General features: G+C 35.3%; 1 protein-coding gene across 2 annotated transcripts in view; it reads left to right on the forward strand.

The window, feature by feature from the left end:
* LOC114250432 (PAS domain-containing protein cky-1) overlaps positions 1–22,759 on the forward strand; it is a 176,339-nt gene that overhangs the window by 44,465 nt on the left and 109,115 nt on the right. For both annotated transcript variants that reach the window (XM_028184300.2, XM_028184299.2), the window contains exon 3: positions 9,362–9,543. In XM_028184300.2, coding sequence (XP_028040101.2) covers positions 9,362–9,543 — 182 coding nt within the window. The remainder of the gene's footprint in view (positions 1–9,361; positions 9,544–22,759) is intronic.

Raw genomic sequence — 22,759 nt, forward strand, 5'->3', positions numbered from 1 at the left:
TGTGTAGTCACCAAAAATTACCAAAAATCGATATGAAGTGAAGTGAATTTACCGTGATTAACAAACACTTATTAGCAAACAAAAAACTTCTTAGTCTTTAAAACAAAACGAACTTTATTAAAAACATAATAAAATTATTATTAACGCGGTTATGGATGTGTTGTCACAGATTAATTACCACAGATTCTTTTGTTTTAAATTGAATGACGTTGACATTTGTTAGCGCGGTTATCGATGTGGTGTCACAGACTACCACAGATTTTTTGTTTTAAATTGAATGACGTTGACATTCGTTACGCGCGTTTTTTAAAATATGCAAAATTAAATGTATATTTTTCAATCTTTCTGAGAGATTTTCTTAATATTTGTTTCCGTAAGAAACTTGTACAGACTATTAGAAAACTACAAAAAAAATATAAGCCAAATCGGTCAAGCCGTTTTCATGTTATGTCGTGACAACGGAAAACGGGTTTCATTTTTATATATATAGATAAATATATTTCTCAATCTAAAAACTAAAAATGTTAAAGAAAACAGACTCACATCCAGCTAAGAACTAAGCTTTGCGAAGGACTATCATTAGATAGATAAAGGTGGAAACTTAACTGAAGGAAAACTAACTTAACACGTTGAACGCTATGCGGCTCAGCGTTGGGCTTAGCGTACTTATACACCAAGGCATAATCCGGGAATCAGGAATTTTTATTAACTTGAGATTTTCATTCTAAAGCTTATAAAATGCGATAATTTGCACGGAAGATAAAATGATGATAAAGAACAAGAAAAATGAAGATAAAACTTTTACAGTCTAGTTTTTAAGATATTTTAAAAGGCTTGATAAAAACTACAACTTTCTATTGGATTTGAAAACCAAGGCGTTCGCTTCGGCTAAAGGACCACGCCGCTCACGTCCTTACGCGTTTTGTTTGATAGAGGCAATCAATGGCTTGTAGGAAACGTTTACGTTGGAGCCCTCACGTGGGTCACGGGTGACCCTCACGGCCCGAATGGTTCAGTAAGATATGAATGAAAATATATTTGAATTTTTTCTAGGTAACTCAACAAGACTATAATAAAGAAATATTTTAATACTACTTCATTTCTGTGAGCATTTAAAGAGTTTCTCACACCATGTTATGTATTTTTCGAACAAACCTAAAGCCTAAAGCAAAGAAAGCAATAAGACGATTTATTTATACCTAGATTAAACAATGTTCATCAATAAGCCTATAAAAACTATAATTTGATACTTATATTAATGCCTTGGCCCATTTTGTGATGTAGGACAAATTAGAGATCCTGAAACAATAAAAAAATTGTTGTTGTTAATTAAATTTTACAGGAACAAGTACTTTGTATTGCGTAAATGTATTCAATATTTATTATCCCCACGCTGGAGTCATGTCGTACAACCATGTGAGGCGAAATTGCCCAGTCAGTCCTCGGGCAATGTTTAGCAACTTTCGAACATAGCAGTCAATTGCACCCTTGCTCCTAACAGCTTTCGTAATTCGCTTGCATTAAAAGTCGATAATGTGCTGGGTTTCATCCTCCTAAAAATATATGCTTTTGAGAAAGTCCAATAAATCATATAGAGAGGTAAAAGGCTATTTGGCTTAAGCGGCATTTTGGCAACTTTACAGGAGTAATTTAAAGTTTAAAATTTGGAAAAAATATGATGACGAAAAAACTTCTGCAACTATTTAAATGAGGTAAGCATCGATTTGTTGATGCTAATCTATATACTTAAAATTAATTGCTGTTCATTGATGCTTTACAAGCTATGATGAGAAATGTTTTGGGCTAAATGTTAACTTATTTAAATTGTAAATTAACTTTTTAATTGTTTAAATGGGAGTGGTTATCACGTTCATCCATCTTGAGAGCAGTTGTCGAAGTTTCAATTTTAATGTAAAAAGGCTATTTCCTCCGTTCAAATTGGAATATATTACTATGATTGCTTTGCGGCAAAAATAGGTAGGATGATGCTCCTGTGGGCTTAAAATACGCCCTATTATTAGTAAAACTAACTAATATTAGTTAACTTATTTTACCTAATTAAATTATGCATTTTGATTCTAAGAACTTCATTTTTTGTTTATAGATTTACACATTTTATTAAAGTGTTTATTTAGCACTTTTAGGCCTTAACTGATGTCGAATTTTAGAATACTGAAAGTAATCTGTAATGAATCAAATTCAGGTTTGAAGTCGTCGTGGCCTAACGGATAAGACGTCCGATGCATTCGTGTTGAAGCGATGTACCGGTGTTCGAATCCCGCAGGCGGGTACCAATTTTTCTAATGAAATACGTACTCAACAAATGTTCACGATTGACTTCCACGGTGAAGGAATAACATCGTGTAATAAAAATGAAACCCGCAAAATTATAATTTGCGTAATTACTGGTGGTAGGACCTCTTGTGAGTCCGCACGGGTAGGTACCACCGCCCCGCCTATTTCTGCCGTGAAGCAGTAATGCGTTTCGGTTTGAAGGGTGGGGCAGCCGTTGTGACTATACTGAGAGCTTAGAACTATATCTCAAGATGTGTGGCGCATTTACGTTGTAGATGTCTATGGGCTCCAGTAACCACTTAACATCAGGTGGGCTGTGAGCTCGTCCACACATCTAAGCAATAAAAAAAAAAAACATTAGTTTCGCTAAAACTCGAGAACGACTGGACCGATTTGGCTAATTTTGGTCTTAAATTATTTGTGGAAGTCCAGAGAAGGTTTAAATTAAATAAATAATTTTGTTTTTCCTTTGATGTGTCCCCCGTCAGACGGATTCCTTTTGTTTGTTTTAAGTTTATTTTATACAAAAGCTTAGGTCTTTTATTCATAGATTGATGCACTACGAAGTGTGCCGGGTTAGCTAGTACCAAATAAAAAATTCAGTTAATCTTATTTGTTTGTTTTTGCATTAAATAAATAATTATTGACTTTTGTTTCAAATGGAACAACCGTTACCTACCTACCAAAAGTTTTGTCGAATCTTAATAAAATCTATTTAAAAAATACACACGAGTGTATAGTATTTTTTTTGGTGCTTTTGTCTTTGGTTCGTTATCGCCCAAGATTTAAAGATCCAAATTGATTTAAAATCTGTCACTACTGCATTGAAATAAATACATAATATTTAGTGTTTGTTTCATTTAAGTCAAATATGTTAAAACGTAGAACGATTTTGGAATTGACTATTTATTACTTTTTAAATTAATTTCGTAACATATCACTTTACGAGTACTAGGAAAGCATAAGTACGCAGAGCTAATAGAAATATCTCGGCAACACGGAGTTAGAATTTATAAAGCGTTCTAACTGTAAGGCACCACACAACGCAAGGCCCTTGTACGGGGCCGCCGTAACGCTGTTGCGGTTTGTGTGCACTATCCTTAATGTGTGACCTAACTTACAAGCGTAAGCGAGTACGTGCTTGTTAAAGTTTTTGATTTATAGTGTTTTTTTTAATAAAAAATAACAACAAATATATATTTTTGTGTTCACTTACTTTGTTACAGTTCTCGGTAATACATAGATGATTCTGATCTAAATTTGAACAAATGTGCTTAATTATGTTACTCATCATCACTCGTGGCAAATTATGTCCACGATTCATTAGTAAGAGACAAAACTAAATTTATTTAATAAGCAACCATGTAATCTACAAATTTATTACCACAAAATCAATTACCACATAAAAAAAATCGCTTACCATACTCTATATAGCGTATTCTAGACCACGCCCTGACTGATATTGGAAAATTGACTAAATTATTAGGTGCTTTTGTAGCGGCTTACGTCGTGGGAAAACACGATTAGCTTACACTGAACACTTCACTCTTAAAGTATTCTGTAGCCAGCATGCTCGTAAAATTTTGTTGTTTCATAAATGAAGACATATATTGAAACTTGTTCAAATTATGGAAAGCTAAATAGAAATTCTCGTAATCGTTAATATTGAACTACGGCATCAGCTGATGGTTTGAATATCACACTTTAAATATCGCCTTGAAACATTGAGTCAGTTAAATTGCGTTACGGTTTTTCGATGTTTTATATGGAAACTAGCTGACTCGGCAAACGTTGTTTTGCCATATAAATAATTTCTAGGAAAGATAAATAGCCTATATACCAACTGCAGTGCCGTCTGCCGGGCTTTTTTGTGAATCTAAACCATCCAGGGCGCCACCCGGTCCAGCCGTTTAGAAGGAGTTCAGTGACAAACACACGCCCAGAAATATATATAATATAAAGATATGTGACTGCACCGCGGCTGAAATAGAAATAGTGGCTCACAATGTAATGTCGTTGGTCCAACATCCATTTTATGTAGGACTCTCAAATTCTTCGCTAGTCAGGTCACTAATTTGGTAAAAGGCGAAAGATTTATACGTTTTGAAGGGAAACCAGAGATAGGAGCGTGAAAGGGAGTGGGATCCCTCTTCAGCACCTCAGCGCAGAAGGCGGGATGGCCGGCGCGGGCGTGAAGCTCCCGCTCAGCCCCCGTAGGGACTATCAGGTGGCGGGTGCGGGGGCGCCCGGTACTCAACTGTCGGTCCGGTTGGTGGGGCGGTGCAAGGTGGCTCCTGTGCGCCGCCCACAGTGTATCTCCCGAAATGACGTCCTTCGGGATTTTCCCGGAGATGAAATCCCGTCTTATCATCAGGACGGGTACCGGCGAAGGCGAACTAGAAAGGTCAGGAATCGCAGATCCGTACCAACTTCATTTCAACCGGAAAAACCGATATAATGTAAAACTATTTCACATTGAGATAACTGTTGAAATAGAGAAATGTTACTTTGTACTATTTTGGGCGAATATAGTATGGATATGGATAGATATGAAGAGGCTCTGTAAAAACGATTGCTTATGAACAATCAACACGCGTACACATTTTAGATAGATATGATCCAGACTCTGAAAATGAGGATATATCGTGACAATTATTTTATTTTGAAGTAGCTGACCCGGCAGAGTTCGTAGTGCCTTAATCGATAAATAATAGACCTAAACTTTTGTATAAAATAAACTTAAATTGTTAAAACAAAATTGTTTGTTTTTATATAATTCCGAGCATTTCCATATTTTTTCACCTTTGAAGCCTTCTCTGGACTTCCACGAATAATTCAAGACCAAAATTAGCCAAATCGGTCCAGCCGTTTTCGAGCTTTAGCGAGACTAACGAACAGCAATTCATTTTTATATATAGATAGATTACATCCCGTGAGACTTTCTGTAATGTAAAACAAATGGTTTTATTCAGATAAAACAAGTTACTTTTGTTTGCAAACAAACCTGTTATACCACCAAACGTGGTGCACCAAATTGCAAATCTTTGTTCTCACCTCACCGAATCGCAGAAAGAATCAAAACACGTAAACTACATATGCCCATTTGTAAAATAGGTTACTTTAGAGGTTCACCGACAAGGGGCTGAATGCCTTTCTTTCCCACGACGTAAATATTGTTGTGTTCCACTTTGATCTGAACGAGACAAGATCCAATTACGATTGAAAGGGCTTGTAACTTTTCGCGTCGTATTTTCACAATGAAATAATGTGTTTCTTAAATTTTCTTCTTTGGCTGACTATTTTATGTTTACTATTTTATGACTATATTTATGTTTACTAGCACAAGTATTTTAACGGTATGTAAATGAGAATTTCCAGCTCGATATAGAAAACTCATCTACTCTGCAACTACTTATTTTATTTTGAAACAAACTTTTATTTACTATTGAGTAAAAGTTAATTAGTTTATTTTATATATTTAACTACTGCTTAGTACACGTCTTAACTATTTAATATCATTGGATCATGAAATATTGGATACAGGTTTTCAGGGCTACAGAAAAAATATAGGTTTTGGTACCTTTCAACTAAAAACATGATTATACTATATCCTTGAATCCACAAAATTATTGTTCTCAAATTCGTACTCTGACAGTCACAAATTAAGTGGAGTTGATTAAAAATGCATCATGTTAAATTGCACCGACGAGGATGCAAGGATCAGCCTTGAATCGTGAGCTCTAAATATAGTAATCTATAAACATCATATTAGAGAAAATTTTCCACTTTTAGTGATCGCAAGTTAGTTCCTATGCAATGTAAATCACCTTATTAAACCTTGGTACTTGGTACGAAAAAGTAAAAAAAAAAAGTTAGTGTATTGTTTCACAGTGCAAATTGTAATTTATTCTGCGAATAACACTGAGCTACAATTAGAACGTACCCTCATACGATGAGCAGGCTCGTAACGTTAAACATCGCGTGCATGGATATATTAAGAGATTTCAACTCATCGATTTCACATTTTCAAGCAAAATACGTAACGTTTGGTTTTACAACAAAACATTCGCCTTCTTTTTTTTTTGAACATAATGAATACAATTAAAAGAAAGCCGCGAGATGGTAATGGGCGAAGGTTTTGTTGTAATTGAACTAATTTGGGAAACGTGACTTGTCGTTTGAAATGTTCCTCGGAGAAAGCGATTATCAATAACAAACTGATGATATTTTTAAAGAAAATTACCATGAAACTTTTTTTGGTACCCGAAACATTCAAAGTGCTGTTTATAAATACCAGTTCAAATATAAGCAGGCTTCTAATTATTACTAACCGATCCAGGGTGATCCCGGTGACAATATTTATTATTTGCAAATATTGGTTTGCAAATTGTCCTTCATTCAAATTTAAATCGTTGCAATCATTAAAAAAAATAGAATAGTATTATTAATAATCGAAACGACCGTACACTATTCAAACAAGCAGTTTTAATTGGCCAGTAATTGCACGTAAAAGCTTTTTATTTCGTTAAAATTACAGACAAAATTAAGTAACCTTAAAGCAAATTGCTATAAATTTGACCTTTCACATCGTTACTTGCTCGAAACTCAAGGTTACTTTGTAATTTTAGGAAATATTCCGCGTTTTAGTATACGATCTGTATATTGTACAAATACATTTATAAAGTACTAGCTGTACCCGTCAGCGAAGCGTCGCTGGGCATTTAATATTAACATTATTATTTCCACCCCCACAAATATTCTCATCATTAACGCCCCCGCAACCGGTGTAGGGAGTCCAACACTCATATAAATATTAGCCTATCCATTAAGTACATGTATTTTCTACACCAGGTGGGGGAGGAAAGTCCTCGAATGGAGGCCACGGATGGGTACAAGGAGCGTGGGGCGTCCTCCAACCAGGTGGACTGACGACTTAGTGCGCACGGCGGAAAGTCGTTGGATGCGGAAGGCGGACGACCGCATTGTGTGGAAGGCATTGGGTTAGGCCTATGTCCAGCAGTGGGCAGATAAAGGCTGATGATGATGATGATGATGATTTTCTACATGGATACCAAGTTTCAAGTCAATAGGATGCATGGCTCAGTAGTTATAACGGAACATCCGTAAAAACCACTGTAGATTTATATATTAGTAAGGAAGTATCTTAGATTAGAGAAATGAGATGGTCGTAGAATCGGCACTTTAAACTAACTAACGGTTCTCATGAGACTTAAAATCGTTAATTATCAAAATAAAATGCTGCACTTCTGCAAAGTATTTTTTTTAATGTTGAACGTCTTATGTTTATTACTTTAATAAGGAATAATGAATTTAATTACCCAGCTAACTTTCTTTACACTAAACAAAAAATAAGCACTGTTAGATTTGTATTTGTAATGTTGATAAATTTTCAATCTAATGGAAACGATAGCCTAAAGATTAGTGGCATTTATACGGCATCGGTTGCTATAAATGCTCAACACCAGATGCTACCCTTTTTTGTATTTTTTTTATTGCTTAGATGAGCGGTCTAGCTCACAGCCCACCTGGTGCTAAGTGGTTACTGGAACCCATAGACATCTGCAACGTAAATGCGCCACCCACCTTGAGATATAAGTTCTAAGGTCTCAGTATAGTTACAACGGCTGCCCTACCTACCCTTCAGGCCGAAACGCATTACTGCTTCACGGCAGAAATAGGCAGGGTGGTTTCAGGGTTTTCACAATTGTATTTGTCATAGTCTAATCTCTTAAGTGCACGCCAAACATAAAAATAAAACATTTCTGAAGGCTGCTTGAATGTAAATTTAAGAATAAAATCAATTCCATTTCAACATTTCACAAATCCTTGGTCGTTGTATTTTTCCTTGAATTCTAAGGAATACATAAAAAATATAGAACTATTTAAATCAATCGTTGCAACGTTGAATTAACGTATAAAACCACTAGGATACGAATGTGGAACGAATTTCGATGTGAACATAAATAATAATATCTAACTGCTTCATTGAATGAAGGTGATTTCAATAACGTTTTGTTACGAGTGAGTTTGGGATATTTTTGTCTGTACCCAAATTCGAAATGTTTTTTTATGAGCATAGCTAAGGTTCCTAGTTTGTAGTGCTTAAGGAAGCATAGGTTTTTTTACTGGTGGTAGGACCTCTTGTGAGTCCGCGCGGGTAGTTACCACCGCCCTGCCTATTTCTGCCGTGAAGCAGTTAATGCGTTTCGGTCTGAAGGGTAGGGCAGCCGTTGTAACTATACTGAGATCTTAGAACTTATATCTCAAGGTGGGTGGCGCATTTACGTTGTAGATGTCTATGGGCTCCAGTAACCACTTAACACCAGGTGGGCTGTGAGCTCGTCCACCCATCTAACCAAAAAAAAAGGTACCAATGTGACTACCGTCATTTTTCTTGAGACGTGCTATCGAAGGGTCAATTAATCGGATACTGTTAAATAAATAACAAGGATGTTTGAAGAATTTAATTTTTGCTAAATTTGATGAACTTTACCTCGATCACGACTTACACTTCATTATTAACTCACCTCTTAATTAAGAAAAAATAAAATCGTTTCTATGATCTACCAATTTCTGCCAAATTATGAGGATTTCAAGATCTATCTATACCGTGAATACGAAAATCATATCTTTGAAATGATAAAAGCGAAAAAATGGCTGAATGCATTTGATTTAACGGCTACGTTATTTTTTCTCATGGTAATGACACGAGCCGAGCAATGACGTCTCTGATATCGTAAATACGATATTGTATTTGCGAGTTTATATATTATCATACATACCATAGGGTCTACAAATCTACTGGAATTTATAGATTAGAGAGTGACACCAGCACTCTGCTGCATTCTTTGATAAAATCGAAAAAGAGAGAGAAGCCTCCCTTTAAAAATTAGGAATACTACTACTGTTGGTAGGACCTCTTTTGAGCCCGCTCAGGTAGGTACCACCACTCTGCCTGTTTCTGCCATGAAGCAGTCATTAGTTTTGATTTGAAAAACTATGCTGTCCTATTCTGACCTATTAAATATTTTTTCATTGCTTTCAGGTTCGACCAGGGCAAGTCAACAAAAGGCGCGAGCAAACTCCGACGCGACCTAATCAATGCAGAAATCGCAAACCTCCGGGACTTGCTTCCTCTACCTCCTTCCACCAGACAGCGGCTCTCACAACTACAACTAATGGCTCTCGTGTGCGTCTATGTCAGAAAATCCAACTATTTCCAACAAGGTATGATTACAATACAGTCGTCTTAAATTTTAAGTGTCTTTGTCTCTACTTTCGTAAGATTTATTTTCATAATGTCTGACTAATAACTATTGATTAATAGTTTAATCTATACTAATATATATTCATTAATACGTGAAGCAAAAACTTTGTAACCCTTTTTACGAAAATTGCGCGGACCGAGGCGTATGAAATTTCTCACACTTATAAAGAACTAGCGACCCGCCCTCGCTTCGCTTCGGAAACATTAAAACACACATGAAACAAAAAAAAAAAATAAAAAAAAAATTTAAAAAAGTAGCCTATGTTCATCAGGGACAATGTCGACTACTAATGGAAAAATAATTTTTCAAATCGGTCCAGTAGTTTCGGAGCCTATTCGAAACAAACAAACAAACAAATCTTTCCTCTTTATAATATTAGTATAGATGTAGAGAAGGAGTGCAGGATGCTAATATTTTATTAAATTATGCATAAAAAAATACATAAAATCCATTAAAAAAAGCATTACGCACACTAACATGTATTTGACGCACACGCATATTTGTTTATTGTCAAACTTTTCTTATTGCTTATAGTCTGTGGTCAAATTGAGAATAGATTAAATATTGTTTGTCTTTATTAATCACTACATAGTATAAAACAAAGTCGCTTTCTTTGTCCCTATATCTGTCTGTCCCTATGTATGCTTAAATCTTTAATTGAACGGATTTTGATGCGTTTTTTTTAATAGATAGAGTGATTGAAGAGGAAGGTTTATATGTATAATGACAACCATTAAATGGTGGATAAATCAATAATAAATTACAGTTTCCGAAGCGAGGGCGCGTCGCTAGCATTTCTCTAAAGTGTAGTCTTAGCGAAATCTGTGATTATAGAAGTATAATAATATATATAGTCTTTGACAATAGAATCATAATAGTGTACAAACTTATAATTTCAATTAATTATAGTCGAATTTCGACTACCGGGGGCCACTAGTATAATACTACTTGACAGTGGTTTTTACGGATGTTCCGTTATAACTACTGAACCATGCATCCGATTGACTTGAAACATGGTATCCATGTAGAAAATACATGTGCTTAAAGGATAGGTTAATATTTATATGAGTGTTGAACTACCCAATAATAATGACAATAAATAATAAGGTTAATTTTAAATGCCCAGCGAAGCGGGCGAGTACGCCTAGTATATTTATTATATGTATGTAGTAGTAATTTAATATTTAATTTACATAAAATTTTGAGCGCTTATACCTAACATGTATATCAGTCGTTCGTTTCTCTAGAACGGAAAGACTAGTTTGGGGTCAAATATTTAGACAGCAGCGTGGCTGTGTCTCTGGAATTAAGATCTATCTATCATATCTATCACATATCTACATTACTCTTGGTGCTATGATTTATATTTATTTAAATTATATTATTAAATTGTTTAAATTATAATACTTATATTTATTTAAATTATCTCTCATAAATAAATTTAGAGTTTCCAATATTAAGTGCCTCAAACCTTATGTGGCACAAAAACATTTAAGGCAAAATTTTGTAGTGGGTACCTTATAAATACTCATATCGATTCAAAGCAAGATAAAGTTATTACAATGTTATTTATAATTCAGTATAAAGTTGACACCGTTAGCTACAATTTATTTAATATCATGCATACATTGTAATTGGGATCACTGACCTACATTCCATACCTCCCCAATAAAGTACAGTACTGTATGTACTCTACTGAAGGGACATGAAATAGTGCTTAAATTTTAATTTTATATTACTCTTTGCCGGAACAATTATTAGCCGTGGCAATAAACAGTTTCCTTGGAGATTATTAAAACTGCATATCGTGTACACATTTCAGCACTCAGTGTATATAAGTATATACTTAATACATAGTAAGTAAGCAGTTTCGGAGCTACGTCATCTCTCTTCATAGAAATAATACTGCCACGGTACGAACTCCCGGTCACCGAATTAACCCATAGACACAGTCCACTGACTTTCTCGCCGGATCTTCTCAGTGGATCGCGTTTCCGATCCGGTGGTAGATTCTGCGAAGTATTAATCCTGCTAGGGTCAGTGTTAGCAACACAGCGGTTTGAGCCCCGTGAGCTCACCAACATATTAGGGCGAAGCTGAAATAGCCTCTCAAAGCTATCAGCTCACTCACTTCGGAAGCTTACAGTCCAGTTTGAAAAGTATAAAGACCAAACGTCTTTGTCGTCATTTCATTGTTTTTGTTCGTTAAATTAGTATATAGCTTTTTAAAGCGTTAATGACTTTATAAATTATGTGCCCAAGTGACGACCCGCCCAGGCTTCGCGTGCGCCCCTCATATTATTGTAATGAGGGTACATTAGTAAAGCGACAAACTTTTAACCCTTATTTTATCTTCTTCTTATTTTATCTTCTATCTTTCTTTTATTGCTTAGCCGGATGAACGACTTCACGGCCTACCCGGAATTAAGTTGTTACCAGAGCCCATAGACAGCAACAAATTTAATGCCATCACTTTGAGACATGAGTTTTAAGTCTCAGTGTTGCAAAGCCTTACCAAGCCAGCCAAGCTTACAAAGCCTGGCCCCCGTCCTTCGCAACTGAAATAGGCTCGGTGGTGGTACCAATCCGTACGGTTATTAACCCGTACGGATTGGTATGGTGAGACGACCTACCACTAGTTGATACTCGTACCTCTTAGGATATTATTTCCAAAAATGCCCATCTACTAATACTTTTATTTGGAACCAAAAGCCGATATATGTTTTAAATTTCAGAATATTAATTTGAACACGGTCTTCTATATATTTTATTACCATAGAATTGGAATTTTCTTAGTGGGCACTAACGATATAAAAGTATCAACTGCCAAAATTTCAAGATTTTAGCTACGTAATTTCTAGGCTTAGGTTCTGATAAATTAGATGAATTCGTTTATGGATCACTCGGTTAGTCCGGATCAGTAATTAGATAGATAGATTTTTAAAAGACGCGTGATATTTATAAGTGAAACAAGTATTTATAATCAGAAAACTTTAAACATTAATGTTCTAACATTTAAAATCTATTAGGCTTTTATCAATAATAATACTAAGCAATAACAGCATTCAAATCATAACACGCGATAAGAAATAAATACTAACATTGTATAACATACATTTAATATTTCTAAAATTGCTTACCACCGACATTGGTAGCTCGGTATGCGAATAGCTTCTAAACAGTCTCACAGCGTGAGTCCACAGAACCGATGTACTGACGCGTTGAGTAGTAATAAACAACCTATGAATTAATATCAAAAGAGCATGATATGCTGTCCGCCACTCCTTGCCGTCGAGCTTAAGCTATCGTGAACATGTAAGATTTTATTGTACTGATTCATCAATTTCCTTATTATTGGTGATTTTATTGCACAGATAGGTGAATGATTTTACGGCCCACCCCATATTAAGTGGAAATCAACAGTTTACTGGTGGTACGATCTCTTGTGAGTCCGCGCGGGTGGGTACCACCGCCTTGCCTATTTCTGCCGTGAAGCAGTGATGCGTTTCGGTTTGAAGGGCGGGGCAACCGTTGTAACTATATTTGAGATCTTGGAACTTGTATCTCGGGGTGGATGGCAAATTTGCGTTGTGGATGTCTATGGGCTCCAGTAACCACTTCACATCAGGTAGGCTGTGAGCTCGTCCACCCATCTAAGCAATAAAAAAAAAAGCTCGAAGCCTTTATGACATTGTGCATTCTTCAATACGGCTGTTCCTTCCAAATTGGCATGATAATTATACCTCTACGTAATATATAATTAAAAGATGGTAGCTGTTTGATATTTGCAGCTTTTTATTTTATTACTTATACGGGTAGACGAGCTCACAGCCCACCTGGCGTGAAGTGGTTACTGGAGCCCATAGACATCTACATCGTAAATGCGCCGCCCACCTTGAGATATAAGTCCTAAGGTCGCAGTATGGTTACAACGGCTGCCCCACCCTTCAAGCCGAAACGCATTACTGCTTCACGGCAGAAATAGGCAGGGTGGTGGTACCTACTCGTGCGGACTCACAAGAGGTCCTACCACCAGTAATAACACATATATATGAGATAAACGTTGTATATTTTAAATTAGTAATCAGTTTCGGACAATTGATATGATCCAATAAAAATATGTGTAGTCTATAAATAAAAAAAATACCCTAAATTAGGAAATCGGACTAAGAGTTAATTTAATTTTTTGTTCCTGTCTTAAAAAAAATGAATTTCCTAAATTGGTCTATGATTTCTACAAAAGAATTAAAACCGCAACTTACTTAATCAATTACCATTAGTCAAGTAAATTCGATGCATGTTTTTTCGTGTAAGACATTAATTAACCCATTGTATTTGCTCAAAATTTACTAGGTACATCAAGATTTTATATTTACATCTTAATCGCCTTAAGGTTTTTTTTATTTGAAAAAAATTACGAATCAAGCAATAATTTTAAAGTTATATCTTCATGTCACCCTACGGCTGAGTTTGATGTACATTGATGAGTCTATTGTCAACACATCTTGCAACGGAATTCAAACAATAAAGCAATAAGAGAACCTTGAATGCGATTTTCTCCGCTCACTTATACCACACATATCACACAAGTCCATTAACAAACGCTTAAGATTCTCTTCTTCAAGCTCAATTTACCGCGTTAAGACAAGGTCGAATTTCACGTCAGTATCGAACGTGGGCACGCAAAGACCAAAACGCTGCCTTGAACGGCAAAAACACAACAATTATGTAAGAAAAATCCGATATTCTCACGATCGCGAAACAGTTAGGTCGGGACGCTACCGTGCAAAAAACAATAAGGTTTCGATTTGATTGGAAAATTAGAGAAAATTAGCGGGTTCGGCTCTGACTACTGGCTGCTGGTTATTGGCCCTAATGGTGCCTGGAGGGATCGAATCTGAGTCGGGCCGTGTCACGCCGAACTTGGAGCGGCTTTAGTTCACATGAGTTCATCGGGAATCACTTTCTGAATTACTTCATGAGTCATCAACGATTTATATTACAGTCAGTCATAAGGTGTAAGAAAACTAAATGATAAAGTATATATTGGTTTTTGTTTTTTATTGCTTAGATGGGTGGACGAGCTCATAGCCCACCTTGTGTTAAGTGGTTAGTGGAGCCCATAGCCATCTACAACGTAAAAGCACCACCCACCTTGAGATATTAAGGTATAGCCGTTGTAACTCAGTATAGTTACAACGGCTGCCCCACAATTCAAACCGAAACGCATTACTGCATCACGGCAGAAATAGGCATATGAAAATACTAAACCTAAATTAAGTAACTGGAACAAACTTTTTTATTTGAAATTCCGTATTAGACTTTGCGTAGTCATACACGTCTATATCAAAGAGATTTTGTTCCGATGAAATATATCAGGAATAAGAGCTCTGATTTCTCAAGTGAAAAGTCAGCATAATTTTATTATATCAATAAAGATCGAAAAAAGTCTAACAATTCAATACAACTTAAATTCTTCCTCTAAAACAAGAATGTGCAAACATTTTGTCGAGATTCCCTTTAGTCCATCCTTTGACTCAGGGTTGCATATTGTCTTTGTATAGAGGTAATACGACCTTATTCTGTATTTAACATTCGAGTTTAATATTGTTATACTTTATTATGTATACCAAAAAAACACTATTATAATTGCAGTATCTATATTTGATTATATTCTTATAAAATAAAAACAAATCGTATTCTTGATTAATAAATATTTGTATCGCATTTATTGGAACGTAAAAATCAATAAGCCATAAAAAAAAATCATCATAATTAATCATTTTATAGTCTAAATTGCGTAGATCAATCAACCAAGGTGAAACTTATGAAGTTGAAAGTCACCGCATATTAATATACATACTAATAATTTTATTTATCATTCCCAATAGTTTTCATTCATGAATAAATATCATGATATAAAGATAAGTGTAGTCTAGAGAATTGCTCAATTTGTCAAATATATAAATAACTTGTATTTCCGATACAATCGGTAGTTGGATTAAATTAACCATCAATTCTCATAACTATTCAAATTAAGTGTAATGGCGGTCAATAGCTATTTTATTTCTTGTATCGGACAATAAACTACATGGCAATCGGTTTTTAATTATTCATAAATATGCGTCCAACACAAATGCGTTTTTTTTTGCTTCAAATTGAATTTAAATTTCCAAATAATTCAGATCCTTTATAAACATTCTTGAGATCTTTTCAGATGGCATAAACATATGTATCTTTTATTTACGTCTTGACATAAAGCATCTTACGTATTATTACATGTATACATATTTTGAATCCGAATAAATACGATTTTGTGATCAAATGATCGATGATCCTAGTTCATATCTCACACGCCATCTTTATAAACATTCTTGACATCTTCTCAGGTGGCATAAGTATATTTATCTTTTATTTACATCTTGAAATAAAGCACCTTACGTATTTATTACATGTATACATATTTCGAATCCAAATAAATACGATTTTGTGATCAAACGATCGATGATCCTGGTTCATATCTCACACGCCATTAATTTTATAGTCAATAATTTTTAGTGGTCCATATTTTAAGGAAACTAAAAAGTTTAGTGTTTCTTTATTGTATTAAATTGGATTTTATTTCAACGATTATTTCGTACGATGATTTCTTGACTTTTTTCTTTTTTTTTTTTACTAAATCATAATGTTTTTTTAATTGTTGCCAAGTGATGATAACGCAATTCGTCGTACTACATATATATGGGCTATAGAGCATATTTTAACCCCACACGAATATTATCACCGTGCAGTATATATGCTGTGAGGTAGTCATTGTGTGATCTGCAGATACTTTACAATACATCTTACCAACAGATCTTAAGAAACTGCGGTAACTCCATAGCACGTAACACGAAGTTAGTTTACTGGTGGTAGGAACTCTTGTGAGTCCGCGCGGGTAGGTACCACCATCCTGCTTTTACCTGCCGTGAAGCAGTAATGCGTTTCGGTTTGAAGGGTGGGGCAGCCGTTGTAACTATACTTGATACTTGAGACCTTAGAACTTATATTTCAAGACGGGTGGCGCATTTACGTTGTAGATGTCTATGGGCTGAAGTAACCACTTAACACCAAGTGGGCTGTGAGCTCGCCTACTCATCTAAGCAATTTAAAAAAAACACGAGGTAGGTCATGTTTAGGGTCGTTAAATGTAAAACTATATCAGCACCATTTTGATATAAATCTCTATGAAACTGAAAAAATGACATTAAAAATACAAACATATTTATTTACAGGATTTAGCTTTGCGATAAAATGAAGTTTCTGTTGCACCGCGTGTGAATCGCACACATGCAGGTTATTTATACAAGGAAACCTGAAGCTTAAAGTCAAAGTGTTTGTTATATCGTAATTTTTTTAAGGGAAATTATGACCTGGTATCTTAGACCTTTAAGTCATATCTTATTTTATTTATATTTTAATTTTTATGAAATATGATAATATGGAGTGAAATGAAACGAAATGAAATTAAGAATGAGATGAGATGATATGGAATGAAATATAATCTCAGTAAAATAATTGTCATTTACTGAGATTTTTTCAGTGGACTTTTTGCAGGATCTCGAGAAGCTACGTCCAGCGACTTTGTTTCATTTTCCCACACTTATGCTCTTTCACAGATATTAAGCAGTTAAAAAACCACCGCTATTACACATTTAAACCTGAAGAAACACTAAATAGACAAAACAAAACAAATCACAACTTCACTCCTCGCGTTCCCGCCGAAAAGACTCGTTGTATCGTAATGACCATAATTCTTTGACTACCCTTCTTTACTAAAACATGATTGCCTTTCGAAGTTACAGAATAAGGGTTCGGTAAAGCTGATAAACGTTCGATTGTCCTCGGACGGATCGTGGGAAACGCAGTTTGCATATGATTTCCTTGGAATTTGCCTCTCAATGATGACTGTGGCAGCGTTCAATGGCTATTGGGCGTTGTTTGGATTCAAGTTAGAAAATAGCTTCAGATTTAAACGGTTTTTAATGCAGCTTATGTCGTTAGCTTACGGTACAGTTAACTCGAGGTGCGCATTTGGGATGGTATAGACATGTGATGAGACGAAATGAAAATGAGGTTGGTAAGAGAACGTTAACTATGAATGTGGAAGGACATAGAGGAAGAGGTAGATCTAAGAAGAAATTGATGGATTTCGTGAAAGACGATATGAGTAAGAAGGGAGTGAGCGAATAAATGGTATATGATAGAAGTGTATGGAAGGAGAAAACATGTTGCGCCGACCCCAGGTGACTGGGAGAAGGGCAGGATAATGATGATGATGAAGATATGTCTTTAACTTAAGAATTACATACTTTGATATTGCTAACGTTGTTTTTGCTTAATGAGTGCCGGTGTATTTCTTTACTAAGTCGTTAGACATAGGAACTCCCAAATCCTAATTGGCTTAAAGCAGCTACTGGATACTACAATGTAGAGGTACTCGTATCATTTTTGAAGCATACATTTAATCACCATAGCCTTGCTATAGCCGCTGTTGAAGCCTGCAGACTAAGAAGCATCAAAACATCAAGATCAGCAGGACAGCAGAATTAGGCAGGGTGGTGATGGTAGTAAACGTTTAAAATATACTCCACCCGTGTGTGTTTAATACAAAAAATGGAGTTAATGAAACGTGATAGCTGTGTAAGCAAAAACATCAATATTTGCATTGATGTATGATCATTTGCATTGATCAAGTATTCTACTAATACATTTTCTATTTAAAGATAGTTAACTGGGTTCAGTACCTCCCATATTTTATATCAACATTTAATACGTATCTAAAACAGCATCATCAAAACTAATAACAAGTTTTTTGTTTGTTATAAAATATTTTTGTGTTTTTGCTTCATTTAGAATCGCTAATCTAAAACATTCGCTTCTAGAAAACAATGATAAAAATATAATTAAATTATAATAACTTTAACATCAATACGAAGAATATTGTAATTACGTATAAGTCACAGAAACAATCTATACATTTATAAACAAAACGCGATTTGAGAACCGCTACACTTATTAGTCGAGTCAATTACGATTCCCCTTATCGTTTTAAAAGCTGAAATTACGCCTCGCGAATTATCAGGCACGCAAAACTACGGCCCAGGTATTTTCTCAACAATTTTTGCATACCTCCATGGGAACTATAGGGAGTTTGCAGCTTCTTTCTTGAGTTTAATTAACTCGTAAGTACCGGATCATTCGTAATTATACGCTTTGTGCTACGTATGTAAGTGTAAATACTTCTTGTGTACGATAATGTTTGTTTTTCAACTATATATACACATGTATTTGTTTGATAAATAGATGTAGCTTTTTACTGGTGGTAGGACCTCTTGTAAATCCGCTCGGTTAGGTACCACCACTCCGCCTAATTCTGCCGTGAAGCCGCAATGCGTTTCGGTTTGAAGGGTGGAGCAGCCGTTGTAACTATACTGAGACCATGGAATTCATATCTCAAGTTGGGTGGCGGCATTTATGTTGTCGATGTCTATGGGCTCCAGTAACCAGTTAACACCGGGTAGTTACCCAGTTAAGCAAAAAAAAAAAGAAAAAAAAGGTATATATATCTAAGGTACAGTTGAACTTCACCATTTATCGTCAACATATGATACCAAGAAAATATCAATAATTTCTTTCTACATTACCCAGATTATGCCACCAAATTATGCGCCCCAGCGCATTCAGAGCTTGCACAAGTATTTTCACAGTCTTACCTACCTACATGTGTCTGACGCAGTCATGTATTCCAGTTTTAACTAAAACTTTGTAACTAAATATGGATGGAAAGTAGCATTGTGGTGTCTATCTCCGGTAACCACTTAACATCAGGTGAGCTGGAAAACATGAACAGCAAACGTAAAACGTAATGCTGTAGTGTTGGCATACAAACTCACACGAATTGTATTGTATTCAGTTCGGGCTTCATTTATAACCATGATAATAACATTGTTATCATAAAACGTTTATTAATTTAAGTGACTCCCGAGAATTCGATTTTGTAATTGTATCGAATCGAAAATACATGTAATCGATCGTAACTATTGATATTTGAATAATTATTTCCGACCTTACCCAAACCATTAATCGTTAGAATAACTTACTTACAATTAATTTAATTCACTAAATTTATTAAGGACATCGACTGCTCGTGGAGATTGTTCTAGGATTGCGCAATGGGGATTACGTCCATAAATATTTGAACTACATAATTAAATTAAAGATTATACCGAAAGTCCGGTACTCGTATTGAATATGGTGAATATTGAATCGATTAAAAATTAGAATGTCTTTTTTTTTCTTTTCTTTTTTTATTGCCTTTTTTGATGGGTGGACGAGCTCACAGCCCAACTGGTGTTAAGTGGTTACTGGAGCCCATAGACATCTACAACGTAAATGCGCCACCTACCTTAAGATGTAAGTACTGAGGTCTCAGTATAGTTACAACGGCTGCCCTACCCTTTAAACCGAAACGCATTACTGCTTTACGGCAGAAATAGGCAGGACGGTGGTACCTACCCGTGCGGACTCACAGAAGGTCCTACCAACTTCGACTAACAACTTCGACTAAAGTCGCCAATCTTGAGCCGTAGGTTCGAAGATTCAATGATATTGTACAATAGCTGTCCAATCTTTCAAATCGAAACTTATTGACATTGCCCCAAATATGGGCAGGATATCAATGCTTAGCGAAAAGCAAGTGCCGGTTAGCCATCGCAGTATTCTGATATAGTACTCAGAAAACGCTAACGCAAATCCTCCGGGTGACATCGAAGTCGTCTTTACGATACCGATGCGGAAAAAAATCTAATTCTAATCTAAAGCTAAAATGTTAATCCTACTCTAAAATGAAACCGAAATTGTTTTTTCATTTCGTTTCATTTAATTATATATAATAATATTTATTGCTTTCAGTGCATGAGCATAAAATACATACGATGTATTTATTTATTTGTATTTATACATAGTATGTATTTTATCTTCGGTGGGCTTTATAAAAACAAAGTTTAGTTACATTAATTTGACTCGTAGAATTCAATCATGATGTTTATACACAACGTATCGTAAATCATGAACGTTTTAAAGCAAGTTGCTGTTTATAAATATGAAATTATAAATATACATAATGTATTAGACAACTTCCTATAATAACATTATGCAGCATTTCTCTTAATAAACGTCTTCATCATATTCACCATCATAGAAGGTATTAAGTCCTATTAGTTGAACAAAATTCACGGCAACTAGATATACAAATACTTTTTTATGTAATTCTTATTCACATTGTGTGTTCAAGGTCTATCGATACAGACGTACAGTTGGTTAAAATAATATTCAATTGTATATAGACAAGAATTCATGTAATAACAGTCCACCGAACCAGCAATAAATCTCCTTACGTATGTTACTGTGATACCTTGCAATATGTTTACTTCAGAAGAAACTAGATTTAGGTATTTCTCTAAATTGAAGGTTTATTAAGTGTCAAGCATAGAGATTCTTTTAAGTTGACAGACAGAGCTTATTGTAATTATACTGTGACTTTAGAACTTATATCTCAAGGTGGATGGCGGCATTTACTTTGTAAATGTCTATGGGCTCCAGTAACCACTAAGCACCATCTAATCAATAAAAAAACAAAAAAAAACTGTGTAGTTACATAAAAATTCGTTTTTAAATATATAAAAGTCGATGTGTGTATGTATGTTTCCCTATAATACTTTAAAACGACTGGATCGATTGCCGTGCAATTTTCAGGAAATATTCGGAGTGGCCTGATTCTGTGAAGTTTGATATCAATCGGATCGGATCAAAAAAATAAAGTACACTGTCTTGCATTTTTTTCAAAAAAATTACCAGTCATTTACATACATTTTACAGACATTAGCCTTTTACGAGCCCTTTAAGAGCAATAAACAAAAAATCTTATTTTGTCTTCTTATACGATTAGCGTGTGGGCTGAATCACATGAACCCAATTTTATAATTTACACAAATTTATTCCTGATCGATCACTATCAGCTTAAATTATAAATACAATTGAATATGCTATTTCAAAAAGGGCATATCTCACAAATATAAAATATCCAATAAAATATATATACTGACGTTTAAGATAATGATTCCAGTAATTTTCAATTGCTAATTAACACTAAAATATATCTCAAAAGTTAATATTTAAAATTTTACACTGCTTTAGAAAATAATCCGTTTTTTTTCATTTCCTGACCATTTTATATTTTCAGAGATGTGCCCTTTTCGAAATTGCATATTCAATTAAACAAAACACTAAATTTTTATTCGATAACTAATTTATAGTTACTTCATTTCATTAGGATTGTTAAGAATGTTACTTACGCTCGCATCTTCAATTAAAAATTCAAGAATTTCACGGATCGAGTTTAAACAAATCAACGATTAGTTACGTTGCAAAAATGTAATTTTCGCGTATCGTTTGCGACATAAATTGGCTGCCATGACTCTGCAACCTTGACCAACAATGTAATACAAAATGTAATAAAAGAAACCAATATTAAGTACATGTAGGCTTATCTAAATCCCCGGAGATTTTCAACGTATTAGAGAACATTGGGCTATCGAATTAAGGGCGTTTCAAGTCTTGTGACGTGTTGCAGTCGTCAGGCCTCATTAATAGGAGTCTGGGTTTGTAATCTCAGCCTGTCTACTGTCCACCACTGAACATAGGCCTCTCCAAGTCATCTCCAGTGCGGCCGGTCTGTTGCCACCTGCATCCAACGTGACCCAGCGGTTCTTACCAGGTTGTCAGCCAATCTCGTAGGTGGCCGTCCCACACTGCGCTTGCCAGTACGTGGTCTCCACTCGAGGATCCTTCTGCCCCATCGGCTGTCCGATCTTCGCGCTATGTGACCTGCCCATTGCCACTTCAGCGTGGTAATCCTACGGGCTATGACAGCAACTTTGGTTCTTCTACGGATCTTCTCATTTCTGATTCGGGGTTCTAGTGTTCGCTTAACTTAAGGTTCTGATGCCTGGATCTCAGAAGAGGTACAGATTCTTTTAAATGAAATACATAACTATACATACTTACGCAAGATAAAAAAGACAACCTTCCATAATAACTTTACCGGTTGGAACTTCCCAACTGTAGACATCTTG

Source organism: Bombyx mandarina, chromosome 07 (assembly GCF_030267445.1).
Source record: "Bombyx mandarina strain Sakado chromosome 07, ASM3026744v2".
Lineage (NCBI taxonomy): Eukaryota > Metazoa > Arthropoda > Insecta > Lepidoptera > Bombycidae > Bombyx > Bombyx mandarina.